The sequence below is a fragment of the Pogoniulus pusillus genome, chromosome 1, assembly GCF_015220805.1.
Source record: "Pogoniulus pusillus isolate bPogPus1 chromosome 1, bPogPus1.pri, whole genome shotgun sequence".
In the NCBI taxonomy this organism is placed as follows: Eukaryota; Metazoa; Chordata; class Aves; order Piciformes; family Lybiidae; genus Pogoniulus; species Pogoniulus pusillus.
In genome coordinates, this window is record NC_087264.1 from 38,573,512 (window position 1) to 38,588,901 (window position 15,390).

Here is a 15,390-nt window from a genome sequence, read left to right on the forward strand (position 1 = left end):
CATTTAAAAGCTGTTTGTTATATTTTGCAGTCACACACATTTTGAGATCCTGAAAGCAAACAGGAAAAAGCTGCACAGTTGTTTACATTCCATTAGTCAAATTCCCAGATCTTAATGAGATGTCATTCGCTCTGGGGTGGATTAAAAAGACCAGTATCAAAAGCAATCTGTCACATGATTTCAGAATCCAATAGCCTCTGGTTTAACATGCAAGACATTATTAGAGTTGACTTTACTCAGAAACTTTGACAGGGTCACATGGAAAAAGAATAAAGAAACTAAAAGCTCTTGCATTGGAATTGAGAGTTTGCAATGGACAAACTGCCCAAGAGAACCAGAGGCAAATTTTAGCTTCTTAATTAAAAGTGTAATTTTTCTATGGCAGTTTTTTTTTTTCAGGAAGCCAATGTCTGTCAATTGTGTCATTAATATAAAGAAGGATGAGCCTATTATCTGTTTTGCACACAATGAGAGAACTCAGACCTGAAGGGCAGTCTTACATGAAAATACTGATTCAGCAAATGGAAACAAAAAGGGGAAAAACCTTAAATTTAAATTCCTACATCCAGCATTCAAGATTCCAACCCAGAAACACAACTCTCAAGGTCTAATTGCAGAAAACCTCCCAGAATACCCACGAACTGTATTTTCATACAAGGACTACCTCTGATGAATCTTTCCCCCCCCATAACATGTCAATATTTACATTCTATCAAGACATACATTTTTATATGTATTAAATAAATCAGTGCAGAACTTTCCAAGAAGTATGGAGCTTTTTAGGATTAAATATTTAGAATTCTTCACAATTTATATTTACAACAAACATCCACATAGAGTCCCATGTCTGTCACAAATGGTTTAAGGAACAAAGAACAATAAAACACTTTTACAGTTACTCTTTGAGGTTTTCTCTCTCTTACATGTTGCAGCTTGCTCTACAGAAGGACAGTCACTTTGAAAGGTATTAGATTATATCTGTTTTGCAGCAGTGCTAAAGGGTAATCCAGACCAAGGCCTGTTGCACTGATTGTTCTTATTGACTCCTAAGAGTTAAACTGCCCAGCTCAACCAGTAATTTGTTACTTAACTATTTTCTCTTTTAAACACTCCTACTCTTTCCACAAAGTGTTGGGTTTGGTTTTTTTTTATTGTTTGGTTAGTTTATTGTTTTGTTTAGGGTTTTTGGTTGTTTTTTTTTTCTCCTCCTGAAAAAAACAAACCTGAAATTGCCAGATTTATTTTAAAATAATTTCTTTTATTCCTTACTTGGTAATCAACATGAGTAATCTAATAGTATAAGTTGTTAAAACTACCCAACACAATCAACACACCAATGCAAAAGAAGTTCACATTCTACACCTGAAATACATTTAAAATACTGAGGAATGTGAGGGTAAGAACAATTTGAAGGTTAAAGAACAGCCAGAGCACTGCTGCAAAAGCTCACAGGGAAGAGCCATTATGTAAACCATTGCTCTTACCTGTCTTTTGCAATAAACTTATCTTGCTCATCAGTTTCCATTTCTTCAGATTCTTCATTCACAGTTTTAATTAGACCATTTTCTTTGTTCTCATCATTCAGAAATTCATACCGCCCATGTTCTAAGGCTGCTCTCCAAGACTGTCTGTCTGTAACCTAAAGCAAACATACAAATCTGAAGTTTCTGAAGAATCCAAGGCCACAAACTTTCAGTGCCAATTACTGCCTACATTTAATTTAATTATGCTCTCTGTAAAATCCACAGCAGGTAAGACTTCTCTTTGAATTTACAGACTCGGTGGCACCACTAGGCATTCTACAACTCAAATACCTTAATAGCCCCCAGTGTTCCTTGGTAGATCCTGTCTTCAATGTCCAAAAGAAAGTCTCTTAGTCTCAGTTCAAGCTGCTTCTCTGCAGATACATGAGATCCATCATGAGCATTCTGCATCCTTCCCCTTCCTGAAGGAGGTCTGGTTTCACCTTGAGGTTTGTCTGCAAAATACCAAGTAACTTCACGTTGGAGGATTTTGCTGCTGGTGGAAGGAGCAACAGCAGTATAGAGTAGAACAAACTAAAAACACGTGGGCAAAACGCCTTTCCTGTAGCAACAGTTGCCAACACCAAAATCTCCACCTCAATTAAGGCATCCAATACAACCGAGTATACTTTTAAGGGAAGACCTACAGACTAGAATCTGCTTCTTCCAATACATGGGATTAGAATTTCTTCTTAATTTACAAACAATTCTTTTGTTTTAAAATGCTATCTCTGCTATAAATGCAAGGAGGAAAAACAGAAGCACAAGAGAAAAAATAATGAAATTTCATTTCTAATATGTGATGACCTTTACTTCACAGGAGAACTCCTCAGGTTTTTTTTCCTATGTAGATGTTTATCATAAAAACATTTAAAATCTGCATGTGAGCCTGACAATTGAAAAAAAAAACCAACAAAAACCCCCCCCCAACAGACTATCAGAACAATATATAATCTTTTAAAGATTCAAGTTTACAACAAACCAAACAGATACAGGTAACGAGACACAGGCAAAGACTAGACTGACTGTGTTCTTAATTAAAAGGTGGGGAAATCCAGGAATAAGACAGCAAGATCATTTATGAAAGAGAAAGGAAGAGCTGATGATGTGCTGTCAAGCAAAAATCTTTTCATAAGAGAAATGAAAATTTATGCAGAAGCTTAAAATCCACAGGAAAGATCTGAAAGCATGCGCAGCTCCTTGCAGATCTGTGTAGGTGGCAGACATTTCCATCCACAGGATTTACCTTCCATTCCACCAGTACAGTGTGAAGAGGTATATGCAAGAACTTGGAAATACTTAATCAAAAATTACCATGAATCTGTTGTTAAGGAAGCACAGGATACATTTCTAGGCCACTTTCAACTGTGGGAAAAGCATTCTGTACTGAAAGTAACTATACAAATATTCTTGAAGTGTATACTATCATACTCTGATGTCTGGATGTGGGAAATGTCCCTCTGGTTTGAAAGAAATGTTTTTATCGAAGCAGAACTCAAACAGTAGCAAATAGCTTGCAAATAATTGATGAGGAAAAGTTAATGGAAACCAGAATAAAACCAATTGCACATATCAGTTGTTTCCAGGCTCTTTTCAGTGGGAATTAGAAAAGGGACATGAGCAGCCTACAGAGCAAGAGCAAGTTCTCACTTGTCCTGAAGTCACTTAAGCTAAGGCAACATGGCAGCAACAGTCCCTCCAAAGGACAGCTATAGATGGCCACTTATTACTGCTTATCACACACAGGAAGCATTTGAATTTATCTCTGTTGTAGTCAAGTTCAAAGCTGCTTTTCTGGACTTTTAACTAAATTTAAAAAAAAAATCAAAGTTATTCTATATTTCTCATATAGAAAGAGAAGAAGGATCTGTGACTGTGGAAATCAATTGCTTCAGGGCAGAAAGCAACAAATAAAAAAACAGATGTAGGTAATGTAGGTGCAGCAAGTTGTCAAATGAGGAACAACACATAAAACATGTAACAAAAATCACCAAAACACACAAATATACCCTTAAGACCTCCAAACAAAGCTTAATTACTATCAAGAAACTCTGCCATGTGCTAGCTTCCACCAAAAGAAATGGGAGATCAGTTACAGATTCGGCAGTATTTGATGTTTTCATGGTAACATCCTCTATGCACCAATGCAGAATCATAGAACGGTTTGGGTTGGAAGGGACCTCCAAAGATTATGCAGTCCAACGCTCTCTGCAGTCAGCAGGGGTACTCTCAACTAGATCAGGCTAGTTGACCTGACTTTGAATATCTCCAAGGATAGCACCTCAACTACTTCCTTGGGCAACCTGTTCCAGTGTTCCACCACCCGCATGGTAAAGTGCCTGTTCCTAGCACCCAATCTAAATCTGCTCTTCTCTAGTTTCAAGTCATTGCCCCATGTCCTGTCACTACAGGCCACAAATAGGAGAGCTGTAAACTTATGCATGCAATATTTTAATCAGTGACTTGAGCTAATGCCTTCTCAATAAACAGCAAAATACCTGTCTGGGAGAAAAGCTGAAGAAAACAAAAACCACCCTCAACCCTAGGTCCAGGATGGTTTTAAGTACACTCCTGCATTTTGTTATCTATAAAAACAATATCGTTCTGCAGAAGTCTCCTCCTGTAAAAAGCATCTACCAAAAGGAGGAAAAAAGCCCAGAAAACAGTAATATCACAGAATGCACTTTCATGTTAGCCCACATAACAACCAAAATAGCTATGCCATTTTTTCCCTCTTAGAGGTTTTAGGATGACCCTACAATATGCTATCATTCCCTCATTCACCATAGGCCCATAAAGCCTACTTGAATAATTTTATGCATTACAGTGCTATGAAAGAACATGTCCTACTCAACAAAAATCGAGGTAATAGTAATCACCTTCTTTTGTGAGGTTTCTTTCTCCACTATCATATCTTGTGTCTCCTTTCATCATACTGGAAATAAGTACTGATCATCTTGTGTCCTATGATTTACTTGCGGAAGATATTAAATCTTTACTCCCTTGTTAATCTTTTCCCAAGCTCAAATTGCTTCCTCAGTAAGTTTGTTTAAAAGCAAATCTTGTTTTACTGAGCACTGAATTAACAGGACAATGTGGGGATTTTAGCATGAAACAGAAAAACACCATAAAGCACCATCAGAAAGAGGGGGGAAAACAAGCAAACAAAAAACAAAGCAAACCCAAAAAAAAGAGTCAAGAAAAAAGGAAGGGTAAAAAACCCACTCTGTTTTCCACAGAGTGAAACAAGGCTTAAGGATGATTCTTATTTCTGAGGAATTGCAATTAAGAGAATTAGAAGTAACAGCTGTGGTAGTAAATGAAGATCAGAACTGTTCATTTACCTGGAATATGGAATTTTTCCACAGGGAAACTGCTTAGTTGTTCATATATTCTGCTTTTCTCTTGTAAAAGAGTTTCTTTTAAGGCACTCTCCCTGTGTCCTCGGGAATTGAGAGCCTCTAGGAGTTGGTCCAGTTGTTCCCGAGAGTTGTAAAAGCACCACCGGTTTGGTTTATAGACTGGCCTTGGCACCTCTACCACAACACTGCTGTGTGAATCCTGGTCAATATTGGAGGTAGATTCAGAGGATTTCAAAGACTCTCCAGTTTTACTGAATACCTGAGGTTCATCTGTGCAAGACTGTACACTACTCTGAAAGGAAGAGGTTCGAGGCAACAACATGTCTTCTGTGAGACCAGAATAGTCCTCTTCTATAAACAATCCAGGAACAGAGGGGAAAATCCAGTAGCGTCGGTACAGACGGTCGCGACCTAAGGGGGTGATATTTGTGCAGGCTGTTGCATTCTGAATCTTTTCTAACAGTTCCTTCTCTTTCTTTTGTTGCTCCTGTTTTAAAGCTTCTTCATCTTCAGCAGTAAGGGGTTCGCTCTTTTCGCAAGTGGTCTCTTCTTGTCTTGTAAATTCTTTATATCCATTTTGCCCTCTCCTTCCTGAAAGTTAAAGAAAGAAAAATGATAGCAACACACTTTTAAAAGTTCAAGTAAAGGGCAGAGTTTGGTTCTGTCCCTTTCTGATTAACTAAACTTACACTGTCAAGGACCACCAGCTCAATCAAGAAACAGTCTTACTGAATGGTCTGAATTTCTGTCCCAGGCAACCCCAAGGAACAGTGCAAGTCTGTAATCTTAAGTCTACAATCATCCAGGTCTTTCACTGGCACAGACACTAGCATAAAAACTTCACGAAACAAAGACAGATGAGGTAGCAGCCCAAAGTCATCAACTCCTGTGGTGGTGTCTATGTTTAGTCACAAATAGCAGGCTGTGCTGTTTGCCACACCACACCTCCTACTCACACCCTACTGAGGAAATTCAATACCTGCTGGTTCTGCAGATTTCTAACAAAAAGAATCAAAACCAAACTATACCCTTCTTTAAGTGTGCTACTCATAACCACACTATTGCAGAATGGTTTGGGTTGGAAAAGACCTCAAATATAATCTAGTCCCAACTTCCCTGACACAGGTAGGGACACCAGGCTGCTCAAGGCCCTACTCAACCTGCTTGAAACACCTCGAAGGAGGGGGCATCCATGACCTTCCTGGGTAAACTGTTCCAGTGTCTCACCACTATCACTATAAAGAGTTTCCCAAGCCTGAAGCTTCAACAACTCTGAGCAACCTCTTCCAGCACCCCACCACCATTACGGTAACAATTTCTTCCTAATGTCTCATCTGAATCTGGTTTGAAGCCATTATCCCTCATCCTGTCACTCAGTGCCTTTTTAACAAGTCCCTCCACATAGAATCATAGAATCAACCAGGTTGGAAGAGACCTCCAAGATCATCCAGTCCAACCTAGCACCCAGCCCTATCCAGTCAACTAGACCATGGCACTAAGTGCCTCATCTAGGCTTTTCTTGAAGACCCCCAGGGACGGTGCCTCCACCACCTCCCTGGGCAGCCCATTCCAATGGGAAATCACTCTCTCTGTGAAGAACTTCTTCCTAATATCCAGCCTATACCTACCCTGGCACAACTTGAGACTGTGTCCCCTTGTTCTATTGCTGGTTACCTGGGAGAAGAGGCCACCCCCCACCTGGCTACAATGCCCCTTCAGGTAGTTGTAGACAGTAATAAGATCACCCCTGAGCCTCCTCTTCTCCAGGCTAAACAGGCCCAGCTCCCTCAACCTCTCCTCATAGGATTTGTGCTCCAGGCCCCTCACCAGCTTTGTTGCCCTTCTCTGGACACAACTCTCCTATAGTCCCCCTCAGGTACTGGAAGGCTGCTCTAAGGTCTCCCTTCTCTTCCCCAGGCTGAATGTCCCCAGCCCTCACAGTCTGTCTATGCAGCAGAGGTGCTCCAGCCCTCCGATGATCCTCACGGCCTCTCCTTAGATGGCTACGGTAATGGTTTGTCAAACAACAGTCCAAGGTTTCACTTAGACAAAAGAATAATCCAGGAAGCAAGTATGGAAGGCAAGATGAAGTGAAGTGTGAAAGAACACCTATCTGAATCACATTAGGCCAGCTCAATAACCTATTACGACCATGTTTGGTGGGGTGGGTTCCTCCCCCCATTTTCCTTCTAAAATTCACAGGAAAAGATTGATACTACATAAGAGTTCATAGTAAACACAAAGATCTTCCTGATGCATGTGCATACATGTACACAAATAAAAACATTATATCATTACCTCTTCCTCTTTTTTTGTTTGGTCCCACTTCTTCTTCATCCTCTGTCACTGTGTCTATGTCCTGCTCTTTACGTTCAATTTCTTTGCTCTCTGTACTAGTATCAAGGTCTTCCCTTTCCTCCTCCCTGACACAAATAAAATGAACAAATGATGACTTGCTGATTAACCACATATTAAAAGCTGGATGGAATTAAAAAAATAATCAAACCACTCCACAATATCACAACAGCATATGATGTCTTCACCACAATGTTATTTTCACCCATCAGAAGTATTTAAGCTTATCAAAGGCTTATAGTGCTTTTTAACAGTAAACTTTAAGTCATAAAATATATTAAAGCTCAGAAGAATCCCACTGAACTATAAACTGAAAGTCCAATATTAAAGATTAAAACCTGCTATTCACTCTTTCACTCAAAAAGCATTACTAGATCTTTCCTGGAGACATCTTAGTGCAGTTCTACTGAGCTGTATTTTTTTTTTCTTTAATGACCAAGGGGAAAAAAGTTTCCTCCTGACAATGGATATGTTATTTTATAAAATACTTATCACATATTTTTAACTTATCGACCCCTGAAAATACACCTAAGATATAATTAAAACCCTACCCAACTACATGCAACCATCAAGAGGATAACATGGTTTGGTTTGTATTTGGGTTTTTAATTGTTGTTGTCTTTTTTCCCCAATTTGGAGCTGTTTCTGGGGATTTTTTTGGTGCATGTGTCTGGCTCTTGTTCACTAGTTTTAGTTTTTTTTTTTTGGTTGGGCTTTGTGGGTTGGGTTTTTTGGGTTGGGTTTTTTTTTCCCCTTTGTTGTTTGTTTGGATTTTTTTTTTTTAATTGTTGTGTGGTTAGTTTTGATTTTGTTGTTGTTTTGTTTTCCAGTTATGGTTTTAAAAACATAGGCGAAATCTGTCTGTGGCCCAAGCTCACCTTTTGCACGCAGATTTATTTAACTAACTCCCTTCCTCAAGCAGGTTAATATACAGTGTTGTATATAGACTTTGCCTTTGTTTTTTTGTTCCTGGAATCATAGACAGCTGCATGTGCATGAATCTTACCACCTGAAACCATACAGTTTTATTAATAGAACAAAAAGCTTTGTCTTCATGAAAATCACCTGGGATAGCACAGTGTTTGTTCAAAAGTGCTATTACAACTGATTCATCAACTGACTGATTCCTATGAAACTGATTTCATATTCTTAGATATGAAATCAGTACAAGACAAAAAGTAATGCAAAAAATATAAACCAGATTTTCCAATTTTCTCTTGTCAGTAGGTAAAACTGTCAAGCTTTCCAAAGAATTACAATAGAAGTTGATTTTAAAAATAAAATCACTTTCATGAAACAATTTTAGAGAACTAGGAAGAAATATTAAGATCAGCACTAAGGGCTATACACCTGAATTAAAATAAACCTTTGTATATGATGAAGTCGACACAAAGCTAAGGTCTGGTGACATAACTGAAGTGTGCTGTATCAAACAGATACAGTAATTCTATGCATCATACCCAACAGATACTTCTACAATGGGATTTCTTTGCTCCTCTTCCTTCAGCTTTTCTTGTTTCTCTTTCATTTTTAACTCTTGTTCTTTCAACCTTTCTTCTTTCCTCTTACGAATCCTAATAGTAAGAAGAATACAGAAAAGCAGTTGCAGTTAATCTGATCTCTGATCCAGCCACATCTTTGTTCCTTTATACTCCAGCATCCTCTGAAAATGCTAGTAACATAGGAAAGGAAAATGCTTAGCACAAAGCCTGTCTAGGGTCTCAAGAGACTGACATAAGCCACAATCACTGCTATTGCCCCTCATATCAGAGGGGTAGTATCAGAGGAATTGATCTGATTGGTAGCAACAATTTATCTTTCTGTACCCTAGTGTTACCTTGCTGCTGCTGCCTCTCGTTCTTTGCGATGCTGTTCTGCCTTTAACTCTCTGAACTCCTGCTTTGCCTGTCGTAACACATCTACAGAGTCCTCAATGAAATCTCGAGTAGAGACGAGAGTCAGGAGTTTTCCACAGAGCGCATGAAGGATCTTCATCTTTTCTCCTAATAAAATTTCAGACCAATTTTTATATTCCATTATGCAACTGATATGTAAGTCTCATTCTTACATGCTCCATACTCAAGAAAAAACCCAACATTTGTAATGCACCAGTTGCACCTGAAAAGAGGCAATACCTGCCCTGCTCAGAGACACAAGCCTTCATTTTTTATTTATTATCTTTTAGCACAGAACGAACTAAAATGCAGTATTATCTTCAAAATCGAGAGAAAGGAATTGTATATAGCAATTCTGCTTGTAACTTGAATGAAAAAAGACCCAAACAAGAAGGGCAACAAAGCAGAGACACAGTCAAATATTCAAATGGTTCTCTCAGAGATCCCCTTCTGTAAGTCACTCTTTTTTTAACGTTTGGGACTTTTTTAAGCTACTGCAAAGTAATGAGCTCTGCAACCTCTGATCTGGTGGGATCTGGAAAATAAGGGTAAGTGTTGGTCCAGATGACCTTCAGAGGTGCTTTCCAATCTAAATGATTCTATGATACAGTAACTTTTGACCATCACTGACCTGAAGGAGTTAAAAAATCAATCACTTGAGGAGCAATCTAATCGATTAATTTCCAACATCTACTATCTTTTATTACCTGGCAACAAATCATACACTGAGGTACTTGAAAGTTTCTTCAAGAGACCAGGATTACTTAATCTCAGCTCCATGCAAGCATCATCAGTAGTATCAAACCCTCCTCGTTTCTGGTAACGGTATTTTGCATTGGCTGATGTTATATCAGCACCTGATGCTAGAATGTGAAGTCTGAGAATCTCAGAAAGAGTGCAGCTATCAAGATCCAAGTTTTTCAAATTGCAGCCTACAGTTGAAAAGAATGAACAGTTACTTTTGACAGACGTTTACATGCATACAAATATTAAAAATGTGCTTTAAAATATAGAGCAAAGTAAGAAGAGTAACAAAATGAGAAGTGAAACCCACACATACCCTGGTGTAACTGGGGCCATGCAGCTGCCAAAGTTGCAACTGCAGACAGTGCAGATTTTGTGGGGTCTGAATCTTCATCCAAAGCCTCTGTTAAATCTTTAAGGAAATAAACACTTTATTCTAATGCAAATTAAAACGTTGTACTGTGGAGGGGAGGAAAGCAAGCCAGATTTTTTGTTTTTAAGTTGCAGAAAAGCAAGAAGAGGGCCAATATTTAGAAACATCATCAAAACTCAATTCAACATCCAAATCAAAAGTCATTTATCTTTAAGTGCAGCTAAGCCCAACTAAAAGCTAAGGACATGCATCACATGCTATATGCTGTTCTCCCTAGATGTAAGCTGTTTAAGCAGCCCCAATGCACAAAACATGCACAACGGCAACATAAAAGGCAGCAAAAATTATCCATAAACACACTTGAAAGCAAAACCAACAGCGCAAGAACATCTGTATTTTGTTCCCTTAAAGGATTCTCCTATCACTTTGTTTCTAGGAAAGACCATCCAAACCAACAACACATTTTGATAATGGTTATCACCACTCACTGCATACTTTTAATTTACAACTTACATACAGCCTTGCTGTTCTGCACAAATACAACTACTAGGGCATTATGATGAAACAAGATTTCACCAAAACAAGCATCTGCACTTCAGAAGCATCACCAATCAGCGAACTGGCTAGGGAAGCAGGCCAGTGAAAGGGAGAAACAGCAATATTCCTATTTCCTTAGCACTTCCAGGTATTTCTCCAGAGGGTTGGCAGAATTTTTTCAGCCTTCAATGCTGTCACAACATTTTAAATTTATTCATGTCCAAATCATTACACAGTTCAAGTCACCAAGTCAATAAAGAGCTACAAATCCAAACTAACACCAATCAAAAAGCAAACATAAGATAGACTTGTATGGAGACTGAAGTTGTTTGAAATCTGTCACCCAGCTACTACAAAATTAACTGTATTTGTGCAACAGGATTTGAGAAAGTACTGTACACACTAAAGCCTCACACCTATGGTGTTTTCTATCGCAGAAACACTCTATCAAACTTAAGCAAGCAAAAATGCTGACCACTACTAGTTTGGTTAGTCAGTACTATAAAACTGAAAACATGTAATTCTTTTATAGGAAAGAAAATTTCTAAACAAGAGGGACCAGAAATGAAAGCTCAGAGGCTCAAGTAAAAGTTCTGCTAACCTAGAAGAAAACCAGCAGATTTTTGTAGTTGCCAGCCCCATATAGTCAAATTAAAAGTATCAAAGTTACATGACATTTTTTTCTGGTCAGTCTTATGAGTAATAAGGAATCTAAGATACCTGGTTATGATTACCTGTTAATAGGAGCCTTTATTATATTGCCCAAGCAATTCTCTCATTAGTCAAAAGAGAAGAGTTTAACTGTTAAATTTAACAGTAAATAGAAGTCCACATTTGTTAACAGTGTGCCAAATCTTAACTTTATTCAATCAACAAGAGCAGCAGCTACTGCTGAAGACACTGACCATGTTTTGTATTTTACAGATGGGACGTAAATGATAAGCACGAGAATGTATAGTCAAGGGAGCAATTCAAGCAACCCTTCTGTAACCTCCTGCATCTGTCTTATGGAAGAACCACAGGATTCACTTGACCTCAAACAGGGAGTGCTCTCATACTACCTATAATGAACAAAAGACTAGCAGGAAGGATTAAAGCTTCTTCTGTAACTGATCTGCAAATTCGGCAGTCCATAAACGCAGGACCACATAAACTGGAACAAATCCTGCCCTTCCTCCTGGTTGGTAGTTAGCATGTACCAAACACTTCTGAAAACAGAAGAGACTTCAGTCTCAGAGTGAAGACCAAAGACAAAGTGCCTGTGAGATTCTTCACTTAAAAAAAACAAAACCAAAAAGTATCTAGGAGTTGTGGATCCATATTCCTAAATCTTCGAAGACAATTACAATTGTACTGAGGAATTTTAGGTTTTGATCTAGTTAGGTCCAGATTTTTTTTTTAAATACCTGCAGACAATGTCTGATATTTAAGAAAATGCTTTGTTTTCCTGACCCTCAGGAGAAACATCTACCAGTGCTGCAGGAAGAAAAGGAATGTGAAGATGAGTTTCCTTCACCTCTGTGACGTAAGTAGTGCTGTTAAAAGCTTATTATGCTTTGCTGGGTACAATCATAGTAACAATGAGCTTGCTTTTTCTCAGTTCCCCCCACCCAGCACCTCATCCTACCTGCCCAGTTTAAAGCTTCAGTTTCAGATAGAGTAAAAACAAGTCCATTTACATACAATATCCATGCATAATTAGACAAGGTTAAACAAAGGAATGCCATCAAACATGCATTTTGAAGTTAATTCCTTTGGCATTTCAGTTTTTCAGCAGTAAAATTAAAGATCTGACCTTTGGTCTCAGCATCAGCTATTTGATCTTTGGCCACTTCCTCTTCCTCTTCGGCCATTGCCTGAAAGATGGCAGTCAGGAAGAAAAACAGCAATTCACATAGTGGGCCTTCAGTGTCATTTCCTACAAGAGCTTCCTCTAAAACTTCTGTGAATAAAGTTTAAGAAGCGTCACTTTTGCCGCAAAGTTGGAAAGAAATTATGTACTGAAGAATGAAAACATTTTTTCTTTTCCCTTTCAGCTATGATAATCAAGTTACTTTTCCTTAATTTACTGTAAATATTCTTAAGGTGATGCTGCCAGGAAACATCATTTTTCCTAACACATAACTCCAAGAGTAAAAGTACAAGTAGGCATTTTAATAAGTAAATTAACAGCTTCTACGCTGAAATAAATTTTGGGTTTATAAACACTGCAGAAATCGATGAAGAGAAAACTGAACTGATATGCACATGTAAGCACTGACATATTAAAACTGCACAGAAAATTCTGTAGCACTGGTACTTCGGTGCACTTAAGACATTCAGTTTGGTAGGACAAGGGACAGTGCAAATCTGGGGCACCTTCCCACGTAAATGACAACTTGCCTAAGGTCACTCCTTCAGGAAATTCATCTTGAAGATCAAAAAGTTCACCAAAAGCATATAAAAACTCCAAAACCATTAAAGCATCACCAAAGATCTCAGGAGGCAGTCTTGTCTTCACTGGCATTGGAACGGGAAGTTCCTGTAATCCAAATGGGAGAACTTAATATTGTATTTGGTTTCTGCAGAGGACACAAGTCATTAAAACCAAACAGTCTGTCATTCTGAAGAGTTTATCTGTTGAGTTTCTTGACATCTTACTGAAAACAGTTCTGTAAGACACAATTATCATGCTAATATCTCTGGCAGTACTAACTTAAACCAAAGAGCATGCAACTCACACATGCATCTTTGGAGATAAAGAGTTTATTCATGCTCATGATGTTAAACTGTTTCACATCTTTGTTTACAGGAGTTCACATCCTCTACAAGTTAGACACATGAACTGTCATGATTATTCCTTTAAACCTGTTATTATTTCACAAGAGTTTTGAATTTAAGTTTGCTGGAACTGTCCAGACAAGCAAAAATAACACCATTCTTTAAAAGTTACTCACTGTCCCTTACAAAGAGAAGCAAACAAACCCCCAACACATCCACAGAAAAACACACCCATCTAATACTAGGATACACAAGACTTCTTCTGGTGACCTAGTGTCCTGGTATTTATGTTTTGTGTCGGGAAGGCAGTTAAGATAGCTGAAGACATTTTAAAGGGAGCTGATGTAATCAAGTAACAAGACCACTTTACAGAGACACCATCTTCAAATCAGATAACAGCGTCTAGCATGGAATTTGACTTTGAAATTGATATACTGATGAAACCTTTCAGTATTTGTCTTCATTTAGCATTGTTTTGCAGAGTAAAACCATTTCTAGAAGGATGCCTCTTTTCTACAAGGTGGTAGTTTACAAACTTAAAGAGTAGAATGCCAAACACTATGATTTCAGAAGGATATAGTAAGCTACTGCATATATTTCGCAAGACTGGAATTTAGAGCAGGAAGGAAGATCCACCCACAGGCAGGCTGCTCCTCAAATCTTTTAAATAACTCAGGTTTATTCTAGGTGCACTTGTCTTGTGTATTTAACAGAAAAGCCAGGCAAGCATAATACCCTCCTCTTGGTAAGATCAGTGCTTCAAAAACGCATCTAAGACTGAGAGCAGCCAGTGATGTTTTTCTGGAGGGTGAAAACGCAGATGACGCCATTAGCATCACCGTGACTGCAAGTGATTCACAACCTCGAGCATTCAGATCAGATGTAGATTTGTCTCTGTATTAGAGAATCTAGCTTGGGGACCCTGTGAAGGATGAGCCTGAGCTATTCCCAAGTCAGTCATACCTTAAGATCATCACATTCCATATCTTCTCTAGGCTTACTCCACTGTTTCAGGTATTCCACATACTTCCTTTTTTCTTCACGCAGTTTCTCTCTTTCCTGAAACAGACAGTCATAATTGTTTATAAAACATGGACAGATCATCCCACTATAGGTTCTGAAACTGCATCACTTATTTCAGTCACACTGAAAAGTAAAACATAGTTAACTAATACAAAATTATTTTGTTCAAGATGTTATTCAGCAATTTCTAACCAAAAAGAAACCATTAGGAAACTCACAACTATTCCATATGCTGTGAATTTCATGCAGTGTAGCATCTCTAACACTGAAGTGGAGAAAGAAGTCAAATATATGTCATGCATTATATATATATATATTAAAATATATATATAAAAAAACACCCCAACAACTCAGCAAATTACTTTGGAAGTTCAAAACTAACCTTTTGTGAACTGAAATTATAATATAGCAAATATTATCCAGAAATATAAATTCATACTTGTATAACTGCATACGGTTCTAAAGTGCATTTCTTGTAACTGAAAACAGGTAATGGACAACTGAAAAACAAACTAGAAAGACATTTTGCTTGTCACATATGAAAACTGCAAATGGATTACTTTTTCCTTTTCTATCTTGAGTCTTTCTTTTTCCTCTTTCTTCTTCATCCTTTCTTCTTCCACAATCTTCTTTAATTCTTCTCTCTTTTTTTCCTTATCTTCTTTCTCTTTTTTCTTAGCTTCCATAGCATTTGCCTTCTCTTGTTTTAACTTAGCTTTTTCAAAAGCTGTGAGGGAACAAATCCAAATAAACCAAAATTACTTTTCTTTTATAAATGTTTTATTTACCTGTGCTAAATAAGCTGATTTGTTTATAGT

The 15,390-nt window shown here is 38.0% G+C and overlaps 1 protein-coding gene across 5 annotated transcripts in view; it reads right to left on the bottom strand.

The window, feature by feature from the left end:
• BAZ1A (bromodomain adjacent to zinc finger domain 1A) overlaps nt 1–15,390 on the bottom strand; it is a 62,064-nt gene that overhangs the window by 15,856 nt on the left and 30,818 nt on the right. For 3 of the 5 annotated variants that reach the window (XM_064148786.1, XM_064148792.1, XM_064148777.1), the window contains exons 8-19: nt 15,133–15,299; nt 14,513–14,608; nt 13,172–13,310; nt 12,585–12,731; nt 10,196–10,291; nt 9,843–10,067; nt 9,078–9,243; nt 8,701–8,814; nt 7,184–7,308; nt 4,868–5,476; nt 1,815–1,978; nt 1,485–1,639 (exon numbers count right to left, since the gene is read on the bottom strand). In XM_064148786.1, the coding sequence (XP_064004856.1) occupies nt 1,485–1,639; nt 1,815–1,978; nt 4,868–5,476; nt 7,184–7,308; nt 8,701–8,814; nt 9,078–9,243; nt 9,843–10,067; nt 10,196–10,291; nt 12,585–12,731; nt 13,172–13,310; nt 14,513–14,608; nt 15,133–15,299 (2,203 nt within the window). The remainder of the gene's footprint in view (nt 1–1,484; nt 1,640–1,814; nt 1,979–4,867; nt 5,477–7,183; nt 7,309–8,700; nt 8,815–9,077; nt 9,244–9,842; nt 10,068–10,195; nt 10,292–12,584; nt 12,732–13,171; nt 13,311–14,512; nt 14,609–15,132; nt 15,300–15,390) is intronic. The other 2 variants (XM_064148808.1, XM_064148800.1) reach the window with 1 other exon arrangement.